The sequence below is a fragment of the Colossoma macropomum genome, unplaced genomic scaffold (assembly GCF_904425465.1).
Source record: "Colossoma macropomum unplaced genomic scaffold, Colossoma_macropomum, whole genome shotgun sequence".
NCBI classification, from domain to species: Eukaryota; Metazoa; Chordata; class Actinopteri; order Characiformes; family Serrasalmidae; genus Colossoma; species Colossoma macropomum.
The window spans coordinates 29,776,561-29,802,655 of NW_023494807.1; the positions used below are offsets into that span (position 1 = coordinate 29,776,561).

The following is a 26,095-nucleotide window of genomic DNA, read 5'->3' on the forward strand; positions in this document are numbered from 1 at the left end:
GAGCTGATAAAATGGAAAATAAATGTGGATAGACCTAATAAAGTGCTCAGGGAGTGTATGTTCAAATAATTAACAGCATGCAGAAATGTCTAAAGATTATAACAAAAGCAAATTAGGGGAAATCGGTGGAGTAATAAGCAAATTATGGTCTATTTAATCATGAAAACGTCTGGATATTGACCGATCCAACATGGCGGACACGTAGACATATCTGCCTTTACTGAGAACAGCAGGCAACACCTGTGTGTCTGATACTGAAGGCGTCTGTTTCGGTGCTTTGCTGCCTGTGCAGACTCATAAGTAAGTGCCTTAGAAGGCTGTGTTGTCCACTGTGTCAGTTGTAGTGTTCTCTGCTAAGTTTTTTTCTAGTGGCATGGACATAGGGGATTATGGGATATGCAAGGCAGCGAAGGATACATCTACACTGCCTTCAAAAATGGCCAAACGGAGGAACCTCAGCAGGCAGCTTTTATACGAATATTAGATTCAGACATGACTGGCTGCCTTCCTGCCTCAGAATACTGTATGAGTAAGGCAGCATTTATTACGCAGCATGTATGTATATCTAAAGTTAAAATGAGAATTTGTAGAGAGAAGAATAGCCACTCAGTAATATCTTAGGGGTTTGTCAAACACTAGAGGGCGCTCCTGAGCGAGTTCAAAATGAAAGGGTTAATATGAAGCATAATTTGTAAATGCTTCAGTATTTTCATTTAGAAGAGTGCATTAACTTCCTGAACGCAGAACAGCATAAAATATATTTTTGAGTGATTTTGATCTCCAGTTGCAGAACGTTATAATGGCGCCTCGTGTACATCAGTGAGAGCCAATGAGCTGCTCCGCTTGCCAGCTAATCGGCACTCAGTAGCAGTAATGCTAGCATAATATATATAAAGGGTAAGTTTTCTTTGCATTTTTAGTGAAATACATCCTTCTTTCTAAAATTAAAGGAAGGTCCTGGATAAGTGGTTAGAAACTATTTTAACTTTTCATTTTTAGCCATTTAGCTCCATTCACACCAATTCATGCAGCGTTGTTCGTGGGCCCTTTGTTGACTCCGACTCTTGACTCTTACTGTTGGAATCAGTGGAGTTGACACTTTGACTCCACTTAAGACCCGGTAATAAAGGGATACAGCAGAGATGAAACGATCCTAAATATAGTTTACCTAGTTTTTGATTGGCTGTAGATTAATGAGGGGCAGAGTGATGGCTCTTTAGTAAAGGGAATGGTTCTATTTAGAACCATAAGTTCTGTATGATTAAATGGTTCTTTGCATGATGAAAAGGTTATTCAGATTGATGGAGAATGTGTTATATTTGGTTCTATATAGAACCTTTTTGAAAATAGTTATATATAGCATCAAAAAGGGTTTAGCTATAGTGAATGCCAAGGTTGTAGCAATAGAAGAACACTTCTTGGTGCTATATAGAACCATATACAGCACATTCTCCATCACTCTGAAGAACGTTTTCACCATGCAAAGAAGCACTGTAGCATGAAAATGGTTCTTTGAGTGTCCATGGTTCTATACAGAACCATTGTCTTTAAAAGAGCCCTTGAAGAACCATCTTTGTACTGAGAAAGCCCTTGAAGAACCATCAGTGTACTGAGAAAACCATTGCTGTGGTCATTGAACCATTTTCAAAGTCTTTTACAATTCTTCAAAAAGAGAAAAAGTTGGGTGTTATCTTGTTCTGAGAAATTGGCTTCTTGTTCAACGGACCACCTTAAGTGGTGCAGCAGTTACCTTACGGTGCGCCAGTGCCAGAATTCAACTGCCCCCAAGTATGTATTCCTGCAGGCTGTACTACAAATAAGTGGGACTTGACTCTAAAAGGGCCGGTCTTGGCTCCAAATGGGTCTGCGTTCTGTTAACTGCTTTGTTATTGGACTAAAACAAATATATGCAAACAAACATAACTGGTAGGTCCAGCACTCTTTACAACATTTTGTGTTCGACTCATTTATAACTCAGTGCTTATATCAATGCTATGAAATGCTGGCCTTTTAATACCGTAGTGTAGAACGCTTTCAGGAGAAACTCAGATATAGTCTATAACCCGGCTTTATTAAACTCAGCACAGAACAGCGCACAGAAAAGGGAGAGACACTGCTCAGGCTAGGCTAGCTCAGAGAACTTGTAGAGAGGAGAATTATCACTCTTATGTCTTCCGGGTTTCTCAAATGCTAGAGGGCGCTCCCGAGCGAGTCCAAAACGAATGGGTTAAGATGGAGCATTTGAGTAAAAGTTTATAAATGCTTAAACATTTTTAATATTAAAAATAATCCATTCATATACTGAACGCTGAACAACATAACACATTTTAACACTGCTGTTATATTTTTAAGAGCTTTTAAACTCGAGTTATAGGAAACTGTGCCTCGTGTACGTTCATGACGCCAAACAAGCAGAAGACAGTAGCAGTAATGTTAAGAGTCCTGCTGCCCAAAACCCGTTTACTGTAGAATAAAGGAAACATAGTTACGTTTTCTTTGCTTTTTTAGTGAAATACATCCGTCTACTTTCTAAAATTAAAGGAAAGTTCTGGGCGAGTGATTAGAAACTATTTCAACAGAAATCAACAGCAAGCAACACTAGAGCTATGGAAAGCAGGAAAAAACTTCAAGAAAGGCTGTTCGGACGAAAGGTTGACACATTCGGTAACAATGACCATTTAACGTTAACCTTTCCTGAACGGTTTGGCTTTCCGTAGTTCCAGTGTTGCTTGCCGTTGATGTCAGTGAGTCGCGCCCGACGGTTTGAGTTGTGAAGAGAAACGTGAATCGGTTGCAACACCTGCAGCTTTATGGAGACTCGCAAGAATCCATACGTAATCAGTCCAACATCTTTATTTCAAACTAAGCTCAGATTAACTGGGTTATTTACAGTTGGTACAGATAGCTGGCGTATTGCAGCCCTGTGAGATGGTGCTGGGGGTATTTAGCTCGGCACGTGAGTGTGGTTCTCTTCTCACTCTGGGATTTTTGCCACTGCTGGTCGGCCTGTATGACCGTACGCTTCGATACACCTGCAAATTCAGCTACTTCCTTCACACTGTGGCCTTTGGCGCCCAAATGCAATCGGTCCTTATTGCCAATCATTAACATCTGAAGGAGACATTCACTGCACTGTACCACCTCTTCTCAATCTATTAATCCCATTGCACACCCCGCAGGTATTTATAGCCCGATCATCCTTGTGCAGCGCCATCTGCAGGAGGCTGAAGTTACTACCACCTTAAACACGCAAGGTGACTAAATTTTAGGAGCTTTAGGTAAATTTAAAACAGGTGATAGTGTTAAAATACTCCAAAAACTGAGACTAGGGGTAGTTAGCACACAATGAACGATGGCACACAATAACGACAAACGGGTTCTGTAGCATTACAGTATCTCAAGATAAATCACCATGGCAACATTAGAGAGAGAAGCAGAAAAGGCTTTATTATAGGATTCAAGATTGCCTTTGAGCGATATCTTAAAGAAAAAAAAAATCATTTTATGTCTGTATCATGCAAGTGCTGTATTATACAACTTTGAAAATCATGTTTCAGGCATAAATTTACATTAATTTAAGATGAAACATTGCATTTTTGTATATTTCATGTACAGTTCAGAAAAAAGCATAAAGTACACATTCACATATCATTATACATAAACATTTGACATCATAGGATATTAATTTCCTGTGAAATTTCCATGTAAATATTGTTAACAGAAAATTGTCTTGTGTAACTGCGATGTTTGTGATTTCCCCATTGCATTCTGTCTCTGTATTGCACCTCCTAGCAGGTCAAGAAAGTGGACCCTGTCTAACGACATTGAAGTAAACCTTCATAAAATTACATTAACAACATAAAACGGCATAAAGTAAACCTTACTCAGGTGTGGACTCTTGGTCTGGGGCTCTTTGGGGACCCGATGCTGGAATCCAGAGATCAGATGTGGCCATAAAGCTTGCTCTGTAGTCCCTACAACAACCAACCAATATCATAATTAACATAATTACAGTGACACTGGAATCAACTAAATGTTTTGATTTACAATGAGTTTGATTAAAGCTTATGTGAATCCCTGTTAGAGTAGTGCTAACATACAACTACAACCCCATTTCCAAAAAAGTTGGGATGCTGTGCAGAACGGAAATAAAAATAGAATGATGTGCAAATCATGCAAACCATATTTTTAAAGGAAAATACTAAAGACAACATATCAAATGTTGAAAGTGAGAAATTGTGTTTTTTGAAAAATATATGCCCATTTTGAATTTAATGGCAACAATACATTCCAAAATGGGACGGGGGCCTGTTTACCACTGTGTTTCATCACCTCTTCTTTTAACAACACTCTGTAAATGTTTGGGAACTGAGGAGACACTGCTGTAGTTTTGAAAGTTAAATGTTTTCCATTCTTGTTTGATACAGGATTTCAGCTGCTCAACAGCTCAGGGGCTCATTTGTCTTAAATTTTTATTTAATAATGTGCCAAATGTTTTCAGTGGTGACAGGTCTGGACTTGCGGCAGGTCAGTTTAGCACCCAGGCTCTTTTAATACAGAGCAATGCTGTTGTAATACATGCAGAATGTGGTTTTACATTGTCTTGCTGAAATAATCAAGGCCTTCCCTGAAAAAGACGTTGTCTGGATGGCAGCATATTATGCAAAAACATGTATATATCGTTCAGTATTAATGGTGCCTTCACAGAGGTGCACGTCACCCATACCATGTGCACTAATGCCCCCCTAGATCATCATGAATACTGGCTTTTGAACTGTGCACTGATAACAAGCTGAGTGGCCTTTAGCCCGGAGGACACAGAAGATTTGACATGTTCAGTGTAATTTCAGTCATTTCGATCAGGGATCCGCATTCAGTCTAATTTTGATATTCACGTGTCCATAAGAGATCATGACCAGATTTTTCCTTCTCTGCTGGATACCCAGCAGGTATTCAGCAGAAAAAAAAACAACACCAGAAAAAAAGACCTGCCTCTTCAGATGAGCTAATGAGCTAATAGAGCTAACCAGCGATGAGGGCTCATTGTCTTCTACACAAAGTCTTTTCAGGACAATTTTCTGAAAAGTGTGCCAACATATTAGTTTGTTAGAGAAATATATTTTCGTTGTTTCTGGATCTAGCTAACATCAGCTAGAGAAGTTAGCCTTGTTAGCAACACTGTCACAATACTGTTACACTATCTGTGCCTTCTCTGTCTTCATCCTGAAGAACACGTCCCCAACAGCATGTTCAGGCACTCGTATTTTGGATTAGCAAAGTACACCAGGCATAACATTATGACCTTGTTTCTACACTCATTGTCCATTTTATCAGCTCCACTTACTATATAGGTGCACTTTGTAGTTCTACAGTTACAGACTGTAGTCCATCTGTTTCTCTGCATACTTTGTTAGCCCCCTTTTACCCTGTTTTTCAGTGGTCAGGACCCCCATGGACCCTCACAGAGCAGGTACAATTTGGGTGGTGGATCATTCTCAGCACTGCAGTAACACTGACGCGGTGTGTTAGTGTGTGTTGTGCTGGTATGAGTGGATCAGACACAGCAGTGCTGCTGGAGTTTAAGTGTCAATGCTGGACTGAGAATAGTCCACCAACCAAAAATATCCAGCCCACAGCGTCCTGTGAGCAGCGTCCTGTGACCACTGATGAAGGACTAGAGGATGATTAGCTCATACTGTACAGCAAGAGATGAGCTATTGTCTCTGGCTTTACATCTACAGGGTGGACCAACAATGTAGGTGCATCTAATCGAGTGGAAAGTGAGTGGACACAGAGTTCACTCTTGTATGTGTATGAAGGATTGTGTGAGATGCCCTATGGAGAGTTGCGAAAGAGGGCCCTGTAAGGAGGGAACAGCCTGGTAAGAGTCAGACCAAAGTGGGTTTTTTAAAAAAAGGTTTGGTTTTAAAGGTTACCAAAAAAGGTGTAAGGTTTAGATATGATGGGGACTAAAATGCTATTGAATTGTGTAACTGGGATGGGGAGATTACCTCATCGCCTCAGAGGGGAATAAAAAGGGATGTTTTGAAATGATATTCGCATTGTAGTTGACCGGGAACCATCTTGCCATTTGTTGCTTATTAAAGCAAAGGCCTTTTCCTTCCTTCCACAAGAACTCGGCGGCTGAAGTCTTTTTCATTCCTTTTTATCCTCTTTCATTTTCATTGATATTCTTTGATTCTTTTAATTCTTTTTGAAGACGTTAGATTAGGGCAACAGTGTAGACAGTATTAGCATTTCTTATAAATGTCCAGACACTGGGCAAAAGAGATAGCTCTTGGCTGCGACAGAGTCTTTAGTGGGGAGCAGGGTGTCCAAAATCTGGCCCCAGGGCTAAATGTAGCTTTCAGACAGATTTTAATTGGCCCATGGCTTCTGTTTAAGAGCATGTTATAAATGACCTGCCAGCCAACGTGTGAGAACTGGTGATCGGGTTCCCACTGCTTGCCCGTCTCCTGGACCAGTTTGCTGTACAATGCTGTGCAAACCTCACTTGCATGAACTGACCCTCCTGATGATGCTGCTGCTGCACAGACTCAAACGATTTAATCAGAGCCACTGCTTCACCTGCTTTCCCCCTTTTCTGTATTTTAACATTTTATACTAATGTTAAAACCTTATTCCCTGTTCATTTTGCTTTTTTGTCATTGTTTGCTACCCGGTGTCGTCCAGAAGAGGATGAGTTCCCCTTTATCTAACAAAACCAAAAATTTATATATTTTCGTGTCACAGGATCTGTTTTTTAATAAACACTTCAATATGAATATACTATACACTGGACATGATTTAATGTTACTCAATGTCACGACTCCCGTAGGCTCTGAACTTTCCTTGGACTCCATCTCCCAGAATCCCCTGGGAGATCACGTGACGCCAGCCTCACTTTCACGCTCCAACCAGCGCTCCAGTTCCCCAGAGTACTGATTGTTTTTTACCTGTCTCTCTCTGATTTGTTTAGCTTATAGCCCGGGCTTGCACTTAGTCTCATTGCGAGGTATTGCTTCTTCTCGCAGAGCTACTGAGCGTTTATTTTCTGATTGTGTGTTTATATTCTGACCTTTTTGCTGTGTGTTTTGACCTGCCTTTTGCCTGACCCCTTGTGGATACTTTTGCCTGGTTATGTTTGTATTTTTGTGTGTTTTGTCTTTTCTGGATCTGACCATTGCCTGTGACCTGACTACGATTGTGGATTCTGTTTTCACCAGTAAAGCTTCTCATTCCCTTTTTATCTGCAATTTAAAAAAGTCTTGTGCATTTTTGTACAATTATATGAAACACGGTAGCTCACAGAAAGCTCCAATTCAGTGCACTGATATTTTTAAAAAGAATCATTTGTGTATAACATTTTGGTCCTTTTGACATGGTACAGTTTGGCCCTCTTTGAAAATAGTTTGGACACCCCTGGTGTGGAGAGATTAGCTCAACCATCAACCCTTAAACACTCCACAGTGAGTGAGGCTCAGAGCCTTTTGTTCTCCCCCTTGCGGGCATTCAGCTGCCTCTCATCAGCAGCCTGCTGAGTTGTTGAGTGCTGCCTCTTTGTTGCACATGCTCAGGCTATCCACAACAGTGGTGCTGAAACTTGACAGCTTCATGCCTCAGACAGCCGAACGCTGACTTGCATAGGCTCTGATATCACAGCCCAAGGCTGGTGGGCGGGTCCGCTGCGGAGTTTGGTCAGGCCAAAGGGCCGGCAATCTGGAGAGTCCATCCAGTGGGCCATCCCTATGACAGACGTCAGAGGCATAAAACCACAGGGTTATTCTAGAATTATTGTCTTTGGTTTTTGTCATCCACTGATGGGAGCATGATCCATGACTAGAGCAAACAGCCTTCCTGTCAGGTAGAACCAAAGTTCTACTTGATGGCGACTCGATGGCAGATGCTTCCCTCTACATGGTGACATACTTTTATTCTGCCAGGGTCAGCATACTGCCAATGTACAAGCTGGGCCATTTGTCCCCATCAGACCCCTGAGAGAGGACTGGCCCCAAACCCACATCAGCAGCATCAGTCTCGATCACAAATGGATGGCTAAAGTCAGGGTTTCTCAACATTGGATAAGACAAGAGGGCATGTTTGATATTTTGGAACGCATGCTCTGTATTGACTGTCCATACCGCTTTGTCCGTCTGGCCCTTTTTGGTCAGTATTTGAAGTGGGGAGCCTACAGAGGTGAAGTTAGTGCCCATAGAAACTTGTCACAGCCCAAGAAGGCACATACTTGAGTTTTTGGTTCTGGTCATGGACAGTTGTAAATGGCCATCACCTTTTTTCCTATGGTTGCAGCAGGCTGTTTCTGCAAAAGCAGACAGGAATAGGGTGAGGTTAAGTCCTTTGTTTTAACAAATTAATGTGATTAAGTTTTTTTTTGGGGTTCATGTTCATCCACCTGCTGTATGGCTGATGTACTTTATAGTTGATGTGCCCTACCCTTTCTTTAATGAGAAATGGACCATGCCACGTCGCTAGAAACTCACAATTGGCAGCTGGTACCAGGACTTGCACTCAGTCTCTCGGCCAGAATTCGTGAGGCTTGGCTGGCCAGTTGTATGCTTTTTTGTTTGGCATGCTGCGCCTCGTCCATATGTTCTTGTGCAACTTGGTGCTACTGAAAGGAGAAGGCTGGCTCTCCCAAGCCTATTTGGCTATGTCCAGCAGCCCTTGGGGACTACTATCATACAGTAGAAGGGGATGAAGCAGTGGAGGCCTCTAGGCCTTCCTGGACAGTGAAGTGCACATACAGCAAACGTAGGTCCCAGTCACACCCATCTGCAGCCATTGCTCATCAGAGCATGCACTTTTCAAGCTGTGGTAAAACTGCTCAACTAGGACGTCAGTCTGAGGGGCGGTAAACAGATTTTCATAAATGTTAAATGTTCAACAACTAAAGTACCTCATTCATCAGCTGGGACTCAAATGGAGTGCATTGGTTTGTTAGCAGTTCTTTGGGTAGGCCTACACAAGTGAATATCAGTATGAATTCTCAGGCTTTGGTGGTAGCTCTCTGAAGAGGTATGGCTTCTGGATAGCATGTGGCGCAATCCACCAGGACTAGTATGTAGTGGGGTCCAAGATTTAGGCAGTGGCCCCACCATGTCCATTCCTATCCGTTCAAAGGAAACCCTGATAATAAGGAGTGGGACGAGTGGTGTGGGGGGTGTTTTATGCAGGGTGGTGCGTTGACAGGCAGGGCACCACTGACAAGTATTTTCCATGGAGGGTCAATGAACCCTTTCTTTAATTATCCTACACCACAAAGTATTCACTGGGCAGATTACCAGGACTGCTTTTCTCCTTCCTGGAAATTCCTCTATGCATGTTTCAGCGCATCACCTTTTCGTTATCATGAAAAAAGTCCTACAGTCCTAAAAGTAAGTGAACCCTTTGGTATTACCTGGATCAATGACTACTAATAACATGCAGTCTGATCATTATCCAAGTCAATCACAATTTAACTAAATTAATAAGTCAAAAACACTTGTACTTGTCAAGTTTTTTTATTGAGCACACAGAGTAAATATCAGTGCGGAATGGAAAAAGTAAGTGAACCTCTGTGCTAATGACTTCAAGACGTCTCCAGTAAAAGGCGTTTCTGTTAAGGAGATGAGATTGGAAGTGTGGGTTTCACGAGTGCTTTACCCATTAAATAAAGACAGCACACAAAGCCTGATTACTGACAAATCTGTCCTTCTCAAGAAAGGTGAGTGTGAACCATGCCTCCATGTAAATGTAACGGAGTTGAAATTAAACAGTTGATAAAATATTGAGTTTCACCAAAATGACTCCATTTTTGTAAAAAGGTTCAGAACAATTGTAAAAAGTTATTTATATTTTTCTAAAAAAGGTTATAACTATTTTTAGGGAGCTTTTCTTTTCTTGCTGTGACGTCACTGCAGACTGTGTCCCTCTGCTGCTGCCGTACCTCCATCAGACGAGTGAGAGCTCTGAGATGGACGGTGTGTAGCTGCTGTGGTTTCTCATGAATATATAATTCAATTCAGTTCATATCGAGTTAAAAACTTTAAAACATTGTTCTAACACATTATATGAGCATGGGATCATTTTCTCAGAGTGTAGTTTTGATTATAAATGCTGTTATTGTCGAGTTATTGCTCAGACATGTGATTCAGCTAACTGAGCCATGGTAGCGAAATAGCTAGCTAACACTCTCGCTTGGCAGCAAGGTTGCATTATAAGAACTTCTCGTTTCTTCTAATTTCATTTTTATATGCTCAGCATGTGAGGTTTGCAGCCGTCTAAGGCAAGAGAAGATTAATACACTATAAAATCTGTTCCAGATATGTGCTCCCCCTAGTCTGTTCCCTCCTAAAATGTGCAGTGCATTTTGCTGCTGCTAGCCGCGCAGCGTTGTTTTTTTTGTGTGTTTGTTCTGCAGTATGTTCATTTTGTCGTGCAATAAGAAAAAAAAAAGCTTTTCTCTGTAATTTTGGAATTTTTATAATGTGAACAAACTATACGATCTCGTGCATGTTATAGTAATGTGAAAAGTGCTCTTTTAAATGAAATACTGTAAGCTCAGATGAGTGAGAGCTCTGAGATGGACGCATGTGAGGTCTGCAGCCGTCTAAGGCAAGAGAAGATTAATACACTATAAAATCTGTTCCAGAATAAACAGAGTGGAGAGCAAGCCCTTGTGTCCGACTGTTTGATGACCGAATAGTGGTCGTTACATAAACAACTTTAAGAAGAAGTCCGAAGAAGTTTTACAGAGATGGATTGAGCTGGAAAAGGCTACAGAAGTATTGCTAAGCATAAGACCTTGGTGTACATCAATCCACGGTTAGAGAAATTGTCTACAAATTAAAAAAAATTAGAACTGTTGCTACTCTCCCTAGGACTGGGCATCCTGTTAAGATCACTCCAAGAGCACAATGCGCAATTCGGCAAGAGAACCCATGATTATCAAAAAAAAGACGTACAGAAGAATCTATAAACTGCAGAAACCTTCATTCTTATGTCCACTATTAGAAAAACATTGATCAAGAATGGTCTTCATAGAAGAACGCCATGATGGAAGCCGCTGCTCAAGTCTCAAGTTTGCCGACGACCACCTGGATGTTCCACAATGCTTCTGGGAGAATGTTTTATGAACAGATGGGACAAATGCACAACTCAATGTTTGGAGGAAAAAGGACACTGCACACCAACACCAAAACCTCATCCCAACTGTGAAGCATGGTGGTGGAAGCATGGAGCATCATGGTTTGGGACGTCTTTGCGACCCCAGGGCCTGGATGCCTGGGGAACAGTGAATCAAAACATTTTACAGAAGGTTGTAATGGCTGTAGTCCATGATCTCAACCTGAAGTGATGCAACAAGACCTTGACCCAAGGCAATCAATTAGATTAACTTAGGAATGGTTGAAGAAAAAAAAAAAGATTTGTGTTTTGGAACAGCCAAGTCAGTTAATCCTATCGAGATGCTGTGGTATGATCTGAAGAGGGCTGTGCAAGCAAAGCATCCCACAGATATTGATGAACTGAAACACATTTACAGGGAGGAATGGACTAAAATTCCACTAGTGGTGTTTGGTGGAGATGATTGTTGCTAAAGGGGATCTACAGGTTATTAAATTCAAGGATTCATGTTTTCTAGCCTGCACTGTGGATGTTTACTCAATGTGCTCAATAAAAGACATTAAAAGTATAAGTGTTTGTGTTATAATTTTTGTTAGATTGTGTTTAACTATGATTCTGACTTAGACAACGATCAGACCACATTTTATTAGTTTATTATTATCAATGCAGAAATTTAGGCAATTCCAAAGGGTTCACGTACATTTTCTTGCAGTCGTATGGACAATTGCAACCAATATTTTAGCTGTAATTTATAAAAGTTCCAAGTTCTTTTTTTCCGTCTATCTCTTGCTTCCTTTTCTCTATTTGCGTTTTACACCACTCTCTTTATCGTTGCTGCTTAGCGACATTACTTAATCCATTTTTTAACCAAAACATGGCTGGAGAGTTACATTTAATGTACCTCCCTGTTGAACCCATTAAAGGTGCCTGTTGGTTCCTGGTGGTGTGCAGTAGTCACTAATGGTATTCTATGTTTTCCGGATGGATTGATATGACAGTGTAAAAGATTCTGATTGTTTAATCAGGTGTTTTGGGGCTGATTCCACATACAATTGATTATTTCCTATTGGTCTCTAATGGCAACTATCAAGCCAATTCCCATTAGGAAGCAAAACCATCAGGTTTTATTCCCGACAAAAACACTGTGGTGGCAGAGCAGCACTGGCGTCATTAATAGGCTGGCGGTGCATGTCAGGCTGAGAGCGCCTGTCTGCAGACCTTCTTATCTTTTGTGCTTTCTGAGGATCTGTATTGTTTTCAGACTTTCTTCGACTAGGAGTGTTGCTCTTTTTGCATAATCTCCTGGGACTTTGGACTTAATGCTTAAATGCCTTAATGCTTAAAGGAGCAGAGTGTAACCTCTGGCAGTGAGGCTGAGGATTGCAACCAAGTGAACCAGCCCCTCTCGCCCCTTCCTTTCTAAAACCTTCGTTGGCCATCAGGTTGTCTGCCATCTCTCGCCCTGATTTCATTTAGCTTCTCCATGTTTTTGTTTGTTTGACAGTGAGGATTCAGCCTCTCTTGCTTTTTCTTGTAATGAGCACGATCCTCTATTTGAAAAGTTGAGTGCTCAAACTTCTCACAATACAAAATGGTTAGCCAGCACCGGGGTTCTAACAATTTATCTTACTCACCATAAGTGTATCATTAGTACAGCATAGTAACTCAGTGTTTTAAATGTTCTAAGGTATTTTAATGTTAATATACAGACTCACCTCTCTGACAAGCGACTTGCTTATCACCTCTATCACCAACTATAGATTTATACTACTTGGCAAATTATGATTACATACTATTTTATTTCACTTAATTCTGAGAGAATTTTTGTCTAATTATTCTGTCCAAGTACTCTCCAAATACATCTGTATATAGCAGTGGTGCTTAGCAAAAGCGAACGTCAAATTCCGAAATTACAAGCCTATAAATAGGGCTTTCATGATCATGAAATTGTAACTGATGGTTAATTGTGCTATAAATAATTGTGATGAATAATTGCAGTCGCGGGCTGGAGGTTAAGGAACAAGTCCTGTGACCCGAAGGTCACCAGTTTGATCCCCTGAGCCGACAGGACGTGACTGAATTGCCTTTAAGTGAGATACCTATCCCCCAACTGCTCCCCGGGCACTGTCGATAGGGCTGCCCACTGCATTGGGCAAGTGTGCTCACTGCCCCCTAGTGTGTGTTCACTAGTCTGTATGTGGTGTTTCACTGCACGGATGGGTTAAATGCGGAGGTGAAATTACAGCAGCATTTAGGGTGGATTGCAAAGTTTGAATAAGAAGCCAACTTCAGTCTCGTCTAGTTAGCTTTGTCACATGCACTCATTGATGCAGTTGACTAGTATTACATACGTCTCTGTGCATGTGGTTCATCCAGTGCTTTACCCGGCTCTCTGAGAGATAGATTTATCAGCTTAATTGTTTGATTAGATGCATCACAGACAGAGAATGGTGTTCCAACTGTCATTCTTTGTTTAAGCGGTGTCAAACATGATGTGTTATTATTTACTCACTGCTTCTTAATTGATTTCCTTTTCTTGACGTTGGCACAGCCCAGTTGTTGGGCTTCAGCCTATACAAGGGGGGCCTGTATGGAGCTTGCATAAAAGAGAGAGTAAAAAAGTAGGAGTCTCTGTAGGGACTGTGCTGCTAAATTTGTAAACTGGGCCAGCTTTGGGTTAACCAACGCTTTTGCAATATTGTGTGTTTTTTGTGCGGTGTTTTTTTCTTGTCATTTATGTTTTATTGTATGTGAATGGTTTTGAGACACTTTAAGACTCCCTACACCAGTTGCTTAATAAATGGAACATTTCACTCCTGTTGCTGCATCAAATTCCATCTTTTCCTCTATCCTCCAAGTGACTGAACATCATGGTATAAGGATTTATAGAGGCATAAGAATAATCTATGCTACTAAGCTTAGTCTGTTTATTATCGTTATTCAACAGTTGCTAATAAATGTTCTTAAAAATGAAACCTCAGTTGAGTTGGGACCAAACAATGCATCAAAAGATGAACAGTGAATCTCTGGCCCAATCCCATTTCTTCTTTTTACCCCTAACCCTTGTTTTTGAGTGTCATCCTAACCCCTTTGAACTGAGTAGTGGTCAAAAAGGGGTAGTGGTTGAGATCTTCCCTCTGAAATGGGACCCTCAAATAAAGAGCATTACTTCATTAACAGCTGCTAGCGCTGCTCTGTAGGCGACCCTGCCAGTCTGCAGTGACAGCAGAGGAGGGTAAAGTTCAGCTCCTCACTGCTGGGCTTTAGTTACATTTAGGGCATCATATGCCTTCAAAGAGGGGGCCATTATTTATTATTGCCCACCCCTAATTCTTCAGTGATACAAAGCTGAAGTCTGATATTCATCAGCTTCTTGTTCGAATGTTCCACTTGAGTGAAACAGGGGTGTGGTCACTAATTATTATAGGGTGGTTTATTATGTCTGAGATATTAGATATGATAGAGTTACTGGTTAGAAAAAATCAATGCGAGAATGTGAGCCGTGAACTGGTGAATAAAAAGAGAATTCTTTGGTCATTGGATGTTTGAGGCGCCAACCATCGCTGAGCCCCAAATCAGTCATAAAGTATTTAATGGTATCTGTTGCTTGCCAATTATGGGTGGAGTGTGCACTGGTTTTTCTGTCTAGATATGGGTCCATGATAGTAATGAAGTCACCTCCAATTATAATTGCGGAATCTGAGATATTATAAAGATGATTGAAAAACTCCTGAAAAAAAGGGTGGGTCATCAGTATTTGGGCCATATATATTTGTAATAGTTAAGGAGATGTTGGAGATGCTAATGTTGATTATGATATACCTCCCTTCTGCGTCTGATATAGTGGTGTTATGTTTGAAAGTGATTTTTTGATTTATTAGGATGGAAACACCTCTTTGTTTGGAGTTGTAGTAAGTGTGCTGACTTCAATTTGTGATGATTTGCTTCTGATAGATGTGTTTCTTGTACTAAACAGATATCTGCCTATAAAGAAGATAGAAGGTGTAGTACCTTGGTCTGTTTAGCCTTTGTGCCAATACCACGAATGTTCCAGGTAACAAACTTAAGTGACGGCATGTGTGGTGAAGAATTCAATTGTGTGTATTGAAGCTGTTAAATGAGTGTGAAGATGTTTGTGATTGTCTTCTGGTGTGTGTGGTGTAGAGTGTTGTGTATGTGAGCAGAGATACATCTTCAATATCTGGAATATATGGCAGTGACGAGAGGTTTTGTTTAGTTTTTGTTTTTTCAGAGAAGAAAAATAATATGGGAAGAGGGAGAAGAAGAAAAAAAGACCAAAAAAAAAAAATTCCACCCTACCCTTCTATCTCAACAACCCCTACCCCTAGACGTGAATACACAAAACAGAGGGGTAGGGCTAAGTGGTAGGGGCGAGGGGTGAAATGGGATTGGGCCTCTCTCTCCCTCTGTTTCTCTAAATGATATTGACAAAAAACACAAAACATGTTAGTTTTATAGCTTTAATATCTGGCTGTTAATTTCAGCACTTCATCTATTTACACAAGAATAAAACAGGTGTAAAACTGTATGCAGAAGCAGTAGGGGTGCAAATTATGTTTGGGAATTGAACCTATTATGTGATGACGTAGAGGACGTGTGTTCCAAACCGGTTTAAAACTGTTGCTTCAAGCACAGGAGCTCCGAAAGAGTCAAAACATTTGGGACTGGTTTGCTCATTTCTACCCTCACTAATTCTCACTGTGGCCAATTTGAAACAAGCACCTTGCACATGTGTCTTCTTGGTTACACCTGGGATGATGTTCAGGCAGCTCTGGTCTGAGTACATGCTGGTGTTCCTAATGGCAGGTACGGTAGGTGCAGGCATTTTCCAGATCTGTGGAAGCAAAAGAAAAGAATAATGTCTCCTGGTTGATTCTACAAAGACCATATACACTTTTACACTGGCCACTTTATTAGAAACCCCACATTAGTGGTCAGTTTCTGTGCACATTAGGATGATATTCCATGGGGGCCAAAAAAGACAAGGACTAACAAAAATATTTGGGTAACACTTTACTGTAGGGTGCTGTTCATAAGGCAGCATGACATCTATATAAGCTTGTCATGACAACTGACATAACCCTACATAACTGTTTATAAATGCTTGTTCCAATAAGTGTCATTCGCTATAAAGGTTACATTTGGCAATTTTGATCAAAGTCAGCTGAAGTAGCCTTTATGACAGATGATGCCTGTTGTAATAAGCATTTATAAACAGTTATGTCAGTTTTAATGACAACCTTAAGTAGGTGTCATGTAGCCTATTGCACAGCACCCTACAAGTGTTACTGATATTTGTTTATTGATTGATTGTCTTGCTTAACATACAGTTCCAACAGTTATGCATCTCGCATTCTGTCACCCACCTGTGTAAATCTTACAGTCTGTAAAGGCCACATCACACTGGAAGCACTACTCATCTTTTTCCATTACTGCACTAAATTAAAGCCATAATCAAACCACAAAAAGCCAGCATCCGTGATGGTATAGGGGAGCATTAGTGCACATGGCATGGGTGACGTGCACATGTGTGGAGGCATCATTAATGCTGGATGATGTATACAGATTTTGGCAACATATGCTGCCATCCAGATGACGTCTTTTTCAGGAAAGGCCTTGTTTATTTCAGCAAGACAATGTAAAACCACATTCTGCATGGCTCTATAGTAAAAAAAAAGTTAGGGAGCTGAACTGACCTGCCTGCAGAGCCCACTGAAAACCTTTACCATTTTATGAAACGAAAAATACGACAAATGAGACCTGAACTGATGAGCAGCTGAAATTCTATATTAAGTAAGAATAGGAAAACATTTCACTTTCTAAACTACAGCAGTGTCTCCTCAGTTCCAAATCACTTACAGAGTGTTGTTAAAAGAAGAAGTGATGAAACACAGTGGTAAACATGCCCCCATCCCAACTTCTTGTGGAATGTGGTGTTGGTATCAAATTCAAAATGGGCATATATTTTTCAAAAAACAAAATTTCTCAGTTTCAACATTTGATTTGTTGTCTTTGTACTATTTTCAAATAAATATAGGGTTTAAATGATTTGCACATCGTTGCATTTTGTTTTCATTTACATTTTGCACAGCGTCCCAACTTTTTTGGAAATGGGGTTGTATGTTCACAAAGCCCAAGATATGGTCTCAGGATTCTTCACAATAGTTGTGTAGTGTGGTTCATTCTGAAGGCAGCTGCCAAATTAGTCACTGCCTTCAAAGGCAGCTCTCTCTTTGGGCAGCATTCCTAATAATTGGGACGCAACCAAACATGCCTTTCCTCCAAAGAACACTGCTCAGTAAAGCAGCCAGGGTGCCTTGACAAGCCGGAAAAGGAAAGAGGTATCACCATGATGAGCATTTATGAGCATTTTTACCTGGCACATTGCTGGAACACTGGCGGAGAAAATCCATGGTGGCCACGTAGGCGTCACCTAGGAATTCCCTAAAGGTCTTTGTTGCCGGAATCTCTTGGAGACATTTAGTGGAGTCCTTAAAGAGCAGGTTTTTACCATTCTCTGACTGGAACATCTTGAATGGGGCATCAGCAACGGCATCTCCAAACATACCCTGAAATACAGAAGAAGAAAACTCGCCTAAATGAAAAACAATACAGAAGATGAGATGTAGCCGCTCTGTCTATGCTTCTATTAGAAGTCGCTGGTTTTCATGGATCTGATATCTGATAATGAACAGTCATTATATATTATTGGTTTACTTAAATACTTCTTTCCAGTGACAGGCTCATTTATTCAGTATTTATTATTGCATATTCATTGTAATGCTATTCATTGTATTGTGTATTTTCTTCATTCTTTATTCACATTGCTTGCGTTATTTTGCTATCCGGTGTCGACCAGAGGAGGATTTTTTTTTTTGACTCTTGGTTCCTCTCAAAGTTTCTTCTTCTTGCTCTTCGGGAGTTTTTCTTGCCACTGTTGCCATTGGCGATGCTCAGGACTCAGACCTGGCTGTCTGTAAAGCTGCTTTATGACAAGCCCACTGTATAAAGCGCTCCATAAATACCTGAATAAATGAAGGTGTAGTGTTCTGTGCTGAGTTTCTGGGCCTACTCAGTAGCCTCAAAGTCTAAATGGCAATGTTCAAATCAATTCAATGCAAATTTTATTTATACTTGGAAATAAACTGAGGAAGAATCTTTAAACAGTAAAAATATTCAAAAGTTACAAGTAACACAAAACAAGTTTTTCTAATTAAAAAACCAAACAAATAATATAAATATTGGAAATGAGAAACAGTCAGGTGGTCACAGTTTGAAAGTGACAACTTTGAAATTGAAAAACCTGTCATTTTAGGTTTTGCTGTACCTTAATCTGCCAATTAATCTAATACATTTTATGAATATTGCTTGTCTGCATAATGATCATTTCCATGACTGCAGTAGAGAGAAGTCCATTGTTGGGGTGGCTGAGGTCTTTCACTGTCTTTCTAGCTTTAGTCCAGCACCAGAAAGTGGCCATGCAGTCATACGTGTACAGTGATTACGGCAGGGGGCTCAGTAAAGTGTATAAAGGTATCCATGAACACCGGTGCTAGCTGGTCAGTGCAGGCTCTAGGGACCCTACCAGAGAAATTGTCTGGTCCTGCTGCCTTCCTGGTGTTCACTCTCCTGAAAGCCTTCCTCACTTCACGCTCTTTGATGGTGAAGGCGTTCCCCGTTCTGATGAGCTCCACATGCAAACTGCCATCAGCACTGTTGACGCTGTTTAACAATGCTAGCACAATTGGCTGCAGCCTCAAAGTGAGTGTAAAAGCTCGTCTGCCAGATATTTGTGTACATTTGCTATTCTGGTGGGTGGTAACTTATACTCTATTATCATTCTCAGTCCCTGTTGAAACCATGACTCTAGTTTCCTCCAATAGCGTTGCTTTGCCCTCTTCTCTGCTCTGGCCACACTGTAGGATGAAGCTTTGTACTCGGCCATGTTTCCAGTGGTGCACTATATTATTACATAATGTAGCAAGATTTCAGAGCATCGTGGATGGTTTTCTCCACCCATGGCTTCTGGTTGGGAAAGGTTCTGATGGTGGTTTTGTGGACTGTCAGTCCACCAGCTTCCCAACGTGTTCCAGCCTGCATCATCAAGAGTGTCCTGCAAAAGGGCCACCGTTTGGTCCGTCCAGCGCGTGACCTCCCATGAGATGGCAGCATGGTCTGATTTCCCAAACGTTGGATGAGACTATGCTGTGTAGCCAGCTTTGAACAGAGTGTAAAAATGGTCCAGTGTACTTTTGTCTCTGGTGGGGCAGGTGATGATGTAGATTTGGCATTACATGCTTGAGGTTGGCACTGTTAAAGTCCCCTGCCGTAACAAGCGCAGCATCCCGGGGATGATTCTGGTGTTGGGCGAGAGCCTCATTCAGTTCACATAAGCCTGTTCCTGACACCAGTTCCTGACACCAGTTCCTGACGTGGAGTTGGTTTTGTGAAATGACCCTAATGTTTTTTGGATGTAGCAAGTAAAGGTGGATTTACACTGTTGTGATCTGTCATGATTTAATTTGTCACAATCTTTGATTTTAAATTCTTTGATTTGAGCTAAAGTCGGTGGTCTTTGAAGGTTTATTGTGGCGTTGCTCCACAGTGTGATGTGCTGCCTCTGGAACCAACGATGCCCGGTGGAAAAGTTCTGACAGTTGCTTCAGAATCTCACTGTGTGACTGAAGCTACAACCCACAGCTGAAAACAACCGATAAGGAGCAGCATGGAATGAAGTGTGAGAGAGAAAGAATGAGAAAGTTGGGGCGTTGCCCTCTTTACTGGCCTGAACAGCTTCAAACTTTCCCACTTCACTGTTTAATGCATGTTTTGACTGGCAAAACGTAACACAGAAGGCTTTTTTCTGGTTGTGTGGTAATTTTTTTTCATATTTTATGTGTTACGACCCCTAGTCGTAATATACCTTTTGTGTGCCTTGTGCTGGCATTCTGTTTTCCCTGTTGTGTGTCCCCTTATGTGCACAGGGTTGGCAAGACGGTGGCGCACGGAGGCCGGGCCACCATCTTGGCAGACGTTCAGGGCTTGGAAGACCTGGAAGAACACCTCTCCAGACCGGCCCGGGACTCTTCACACCACTCTTCACTTTCATGCAAGCTTTGTTACACTCTGCAAAACTCGTAAATACTTGGAAGGTAGGGAACAAGTGCCATTTTGGTGGTTTTGGTGGTTACTGTTCCTTCTGGTTTCAAAGCAGGGAGATGGGGTAGCCCTTCGTATTTTGTTTGGTTTGCTTTCAGGTTTAGTTATTTTGGCATATGCTCGTCCCTGAAGCCTTCACTTTCATTTAACGTAACCACTTACAAACTTGCATACTTTTATCAAAGTTTCAATAAATCTGCAGTTTGCTGATTTAAATGGTGTCCAGTGTCTGGTCTGGCACCTGGTCTGAGGAGAGAGCCCACCCTCATTCTCTGTTACGTACTGATGCTAGACCGGGTCGTAACATATGGTAAAAGAGGACAGAATGTCATTTTCCTGCATCGCAGATCTACTGCAATAAAATCTTTATTGTATAATCTGACCTGCAGCATAACTTAAGTTGTGAAGTCTGAAACAGAGTTTGGCCAAGATGGATTGTGATTGTTAGCACTGCACTTACCTGCTGCTCCTTGAGAACAGCCACCACATCACCACGCGACTCAGGGCGAGTTACAACAGCATGAGCTGGAACCTTGGCAAGGTTACACCTGGCGAAGTCTGAGACAGGAACAGGAGCAGAACCTCCAGGGCAGATCAGCTCAAAGTCTGATGATTTCAGTCTGGAAGCCCAGTCTGGACCCTTGCCTAGAGAGAGAATGAGAGACACAAGGGAAAATTTCATAAACTTAAAACTGAAATAAAAACAAATTAAATATGAGACATACAAATGTAAAATACCATTATTATTATTATTATTAATATTAATATTATTATTATTATTATTATTCTTGTTAGAATTTTTTCTCCACTGAAATGAACTGTGCAGATGAAACAGTTTGTCATGTAGACATGAAACTTGGTCAGTAGGTGGTCCTCTTTCCTGCTACCCAGGCCAGTGAGATGAGCTTGAATAGCCTGAAGGGGGCGCCACAGTGCAGCACTTTGCATTTTGCCCTGTAACTCCTGCACCATATGTCAGACTGGAGACATTATTTCTTTCACTGATTCCATCTTTGGACTGTTTAGCTCCGCCCCCTTACAATTTAGGATATTTGCAGTTTGTGCAAATATTGCACAAAGTAACATCTGGATTTTTGCCCACTCTGCACAAATCTGGCCTCGAAAGAATCACAAGGGTCTGATGTTTGATCAGACAAAAGGGGGTGCTATAGCATCAATATACAGTAACATTTCAGTGTTGGGCTTATTTGTGAAATAGTGCTTGGACTCCATCACTTTTGGGTGTACTTATCATTAAGACTCACCATCTGTATTTTCTCCTACAGTACTGTGCCTAACAAAGGCCACATCACCACCACCTTCAACCAGACACCTGTAAGAGGACCAAAAGGTTCAGATACTAAAACTAAAACTGAAAGGGTTTAAGTTTCATTCATGAGTCAGACATTTAGTAATTTAGAATAAAACATGATACTGGGCTTCAGACTGTGAGGAGTGTAATCCTGTTATTTATAGTCATGATATTTGAATGATATTTGTTGTGTATAATGTTATAACTGCTGCTTGTCTGTTTGTATTTGTAATTGTGAATAATGGATCCTTTTATTGCCACAAGACATGTAAATGGTAAACAGTTGAGGTGCATCAAGATGTTATTTAACTCTGTAATACGTATGCAATGCATACGTACACAATAAACAGTAACAATACTATATATATAACACTACAGAAATGAAACTTGGATATATCTTAAAGTAGTCAGTGTACAGCTTGTATAGCAGTATAGATTTACTGTGCTGTGAAAAGAACTCAACACACAGCCATTAATGTCTAAATAGCTGGCAACACAAGTGAGTACACCTCACAGTGAACCTGTCCACATTGTGCTCAAAGTGTCAATATTTTGTGTGCCCACCATTATTATCTAGCACTGCTTTAACCCTCTTGGGCCTGGAATTCACCAGAGCTGCACAGGTTGCTACTGGAAGTCTCTTCCACTCCTCCATGATGACATCACGGAGCTTGTGGATGTTAGACACCTTGTGCTCCTCCTCCTTCCGCTTGAGGATTCCCCACAGGTGCTCAGTTGTTTTAGGTCTGGAGACGTACTTGGCCAGTCCATCACCTTTACCTTCAGCAAGGCAGTTGTCATCTTGGAGGTGTGTTTGGGGTCGTTATTGTGTTAGAAAACTGCCATGTGGCGCAGTTTCCGAAGGGAGGGGATCGTGCTCTGCTTTAGAATGTCACAGTACATGTTGGAATTCATGTTCCCCTCAATGAACCGCAGCTCCCCAGTGCCCCAGACCATGATGCTACCACCACCCTGCTTGACTGTAGGCAAGAGACAGTTGTCTTGGTACTCCTCACCAGGGCGCCAGCACACATGCTGGACACCATCTGAGCCAAACAAGTTTATCTTGGTCTCGTCAGACCACAGGACATGGTTCCAGTGATCCATGTTCTTGGACTGCTTGTCTTCCGCAAACTGTTTCTGTGCTTTCATGAGCGTCAGCTTCAGAAGAGGCTTCCCTCTGGGACGACGGCCATGCAGACCGAGTTGAAGCATTGTGCGGCGTATGGTCTGAGCACTGACAGGCTGACCTCCCACTTCTTCAACCTCTGCAGCAATGCTGGTAGCACTCATGTGTCTATTTTTCGAAGCCAACCTCTGGATATGACGCTGAACACGTGGACCTATATTGTCGACCCTGGTGAGGCCTGTTCCGAGTGGAACCTGTTCTGGAAAACCGCTGTATGACCTTGGCCACTGTGCTATAGTTCAGTTTCAGGGTGTTAGCAGTCTTCGTATAGCCTAGGCCGTCTTTGTGGAGAGCAACAATTCTATTTCTCACATCCTCGTGATGAATATCCAGTGGCCAGTATGAGAGAATTGTACCCAAAACACCAAATTTAACATCCCTGCTCCCCATTCACACCTGGAACCTTGTAACTGTAACGAGTCACATGACACCAGGGAGGGACAACGACACAATTGGGCACAATGTGGACAGGTTCACTGGGAGGTGTACTCACTTGTGTTGCCAGCTATTTAGACATTAATGGCTGTGTGTTGAGTTGTTTTCACAGCACAGTAAATCTATACTGCTATACAAGCTGTACACTGACTACTTTAAGTTACATCCAAGTTTCATTTCTATAGTGTTTCCCATGAAAAGATATAATAAAATATTTGCATAAATGTAAGAGGTGTACTCAATTTTGTGAGATACTGTATAAATATCTAATATATATACACACATTTGTTGTGTATATCTGGAAGATATATGTCAAAAGGCTGAGGTTGTGATGTTTATTTCCCCCCCTTTTTCTCTTGAGTGGTTTATACGTCTTAATCTAACCATTAGTAGGAAGGCTACAAAAGCGGTTAGAGTAGCATTCCTCAGAGGGAGAGAGAGGGTGATATTGTGGCCCACCGACCAAGAATTCTGTTTTGATAAAGAGTAGGATTTTAAAGAAATCCTCAAAAATATATATTTTGTGAAAAGCTTAATTTCTCCATTTATTTTTCTATATTGTTAAAGTTTTGCACGTTTGCACTGCACCAATAAACACTCTTGCTCTGAATGTGCTATTTTGGGCTGCCCATATTCTTTGGACACCTACAGCCTTGAGACGGTCTACACTTTCCTCACTATCCTCACTTTTCTGTTTGCACGCTAATATCAGTTGTTGCACTATTACGCTCTAATACACTATATTGCCGAAAGTATTTGCTCGTCTGCCTTCACACGCATATGAACTTGAGTGACATCCCATTCTTAATCCACAGGGTTTAATATGATGTCGGCCCACCCTTTGCAGCTATAACAGCTTTAACTCTTCTGGGAAGGCTTTCCACAAGGTTTAGGAGTGTTTATGGGAATTTTTGCGCATTTGTGAGGTCACACACTGATGTTGGACGAGAAGGCCTGGCTCGCAGTCTCTGCTCTAATTCATCCCAAAGGTGTTCTGTCGGGTTGAGGTCAGGACTCTGTGCAGGCCAGTCAAGTTCTTCCTCACCAAACTCGCTCATCCATGTCTTTATGGACCTTGCTTTGTGCACTGGTGTGCAGTCATGTTGGAACAGGAAAGGGCCGTCCCCAAACTGTTCCCACAAAGTTGGGAGCATAAAATTGTCCAAAATCTCTTGGTCTGCTGAAGCACTAAGAGTTCCTTTCACTGGAACTAGGGGCCGAGCCCAACTCCTGAAAAACAACCCCACACCATAATCCCCCTCCACCAAACTTTACACTTGGCACAATGCAGTCAGACAAGTACCGTTCTCCTGGCAACCTGAGCGACATTTGCCACATGGGAGTCATCAGAGCTCCATCTCTGTTGGCTGATCTGCACCGTTTCAACCACCATGGAGCTTCACGCTGTACAAAGCTGTGCAAACCTCACCTGCATGAACTGACCCTCCTGATACTGCTGCATAAACTCAAACTATCTAATTAACCATTGCTCCACCTGCTTTCCCCGTTTTGTATTCTAATATTTTATACTAACGCTGTTTGCTATCCCCTGAGTTTTTCCTTGCCACTGTCGCCATTGGCGACGCTCATGTGGGCTCAGACCAGGATTTTTCTGTAAAGCTGCTTTGTGACAACACCTGTTGTAAAAAGCGCTACATAAATAAACTTTGACTTGACTTGACTAGAGCTCAGGGTGACAGTGCCATATCTTTTAAACAGACTACATTTTATATTTTCCCCCAATATGTTAAGCTCAATAAATGAAAAATAGCTGTTGTAAAATAAAAAGTACAATAAAAAAGGATAATAAAATAGTAAAGTGTGCGGAAATGTGCCTAAACCTTTGCATACGACGCAGTATTATTCACTGTCTGAATAAAACCTTGTATCTACATGTAAATTTTTCATAAAATTTTAAATGCCATCTGCTCTTTATAATGTGGTAAACGTCATGATAATGCAGTAATAGAAATGAACAGATAGAAAGTTTAGATAATAGAAAGTTTTCTTCTTCTTGCTCGTATTGATAAGACAGCGTTGTCTGACTACAGATTATACAGGCTATAAATATTAATGTCATTTGAAAGAATATACATTTTTCATGAAAATCATACCTAAATGTTCCAGCATAGCCGTAGTAAAGCTCCTCTGTGCTGGGCTTGCATCTGACTCTCTCGCTCCTGACACCTTTACCGCTGCCTTTGCACAGAGCGCAGAGATTGGACTCAGGATCAGCACCAGGAGCACAACTCTGACTGAAGTACTTAGCTTTGGAATCAGAACAGAGACAAAAGTCATTCAGAGAAAATAAAATACACAAAATAACGCCAACAGATAAATACAGGATTATCTAAAGACACAGGCTGTTGAAACAATGAGTGCGTATACATTCACTCAATAATCTGATCATAATCAGATTTCTGCAGTTATCCGATTAGTCAAATGGTCATGTAAACACCATACTCCGATCTAGATATCTGATTAAGAAATCTGATAAAGAGGCTGGATTTCAGCTCAGTAATCAGATTTCTCAGTGCATGTAAACTCTTACTCAGATTTCTTTCGGATTTCTCAGTCTGCATTAGATCAGACGGTGGATGTCGCGAGACGCAGCAAAACACTTTTGAAGAGGCGCTGAAACCAAACCCAAAATAAAGGATTTTAATATTCTTCATCTTCTAGATGATGTATGTTCATATTTTCAGGTAAAGTGGGGCGATGTTTAAAAAAAAGCCGCGGTAGGAAGTTTGAGTTTTACATTACGTTTCCGTCACATCTTCTTCTGTGAGTTTATTGGCTGATTGTAAAGCAGAAATCCAATTCATGTAGACCCCGAGTTTCCCCATTATCTGATC

At 41.3% G+C, this 26,095-nt stretch overlaps 1 protein-coding gene across 3 annotated transcripts in view; it reads right to left on the reverse strand.

Annotated features, from left to right (window-relative positions):
- Positions 1–3,399: 3,399 nt before the first annotated feature.
- Positions 3,400–26,095, reverse strand: part of LOC118796997 (serotransferrin-1-like) — a 57,465-nt gene continuing 34,769 nt past the window's right edge. Inside the window, exons 13-19 of one of the 3 annotated variants that reach the window (XR_005005923.1) lie at positions 25,355–25,508; positions 21,570–21,637; positions 20,765–20,949; positions 17,522–17,714; positions 15,868–15,979; positions 8,246–8,320; positions 3,400–3,974 (exon numbers count right to left, since the gene is read on the reverse strand). Coding sequence is in view for 1 of the 3 variants with exons in the window: in XM_036556194.1 (XP_036412087.1) it covers positions 15,942–15,979; positions 17,522–17,714; positions 20,765–20,949; positions 21,570–21,637; positions 25,355–25,508 (638 nt within the window). In the remaining 2 variants the exon portion in view is untranslated. Of the gene's footprint in view, positions 3,975–8,245; positions 8,321–15,591; positions 15,980–17,521; positions 17,715–20,764; positions 20,950–21,569; positions 21,638–25,354; positions 25,509–26,095 lie in introns of those variants that run through there. The other 2 variants (XR_005005922.1, XM_036556194.1) reach the window with 2 other exon arrangements.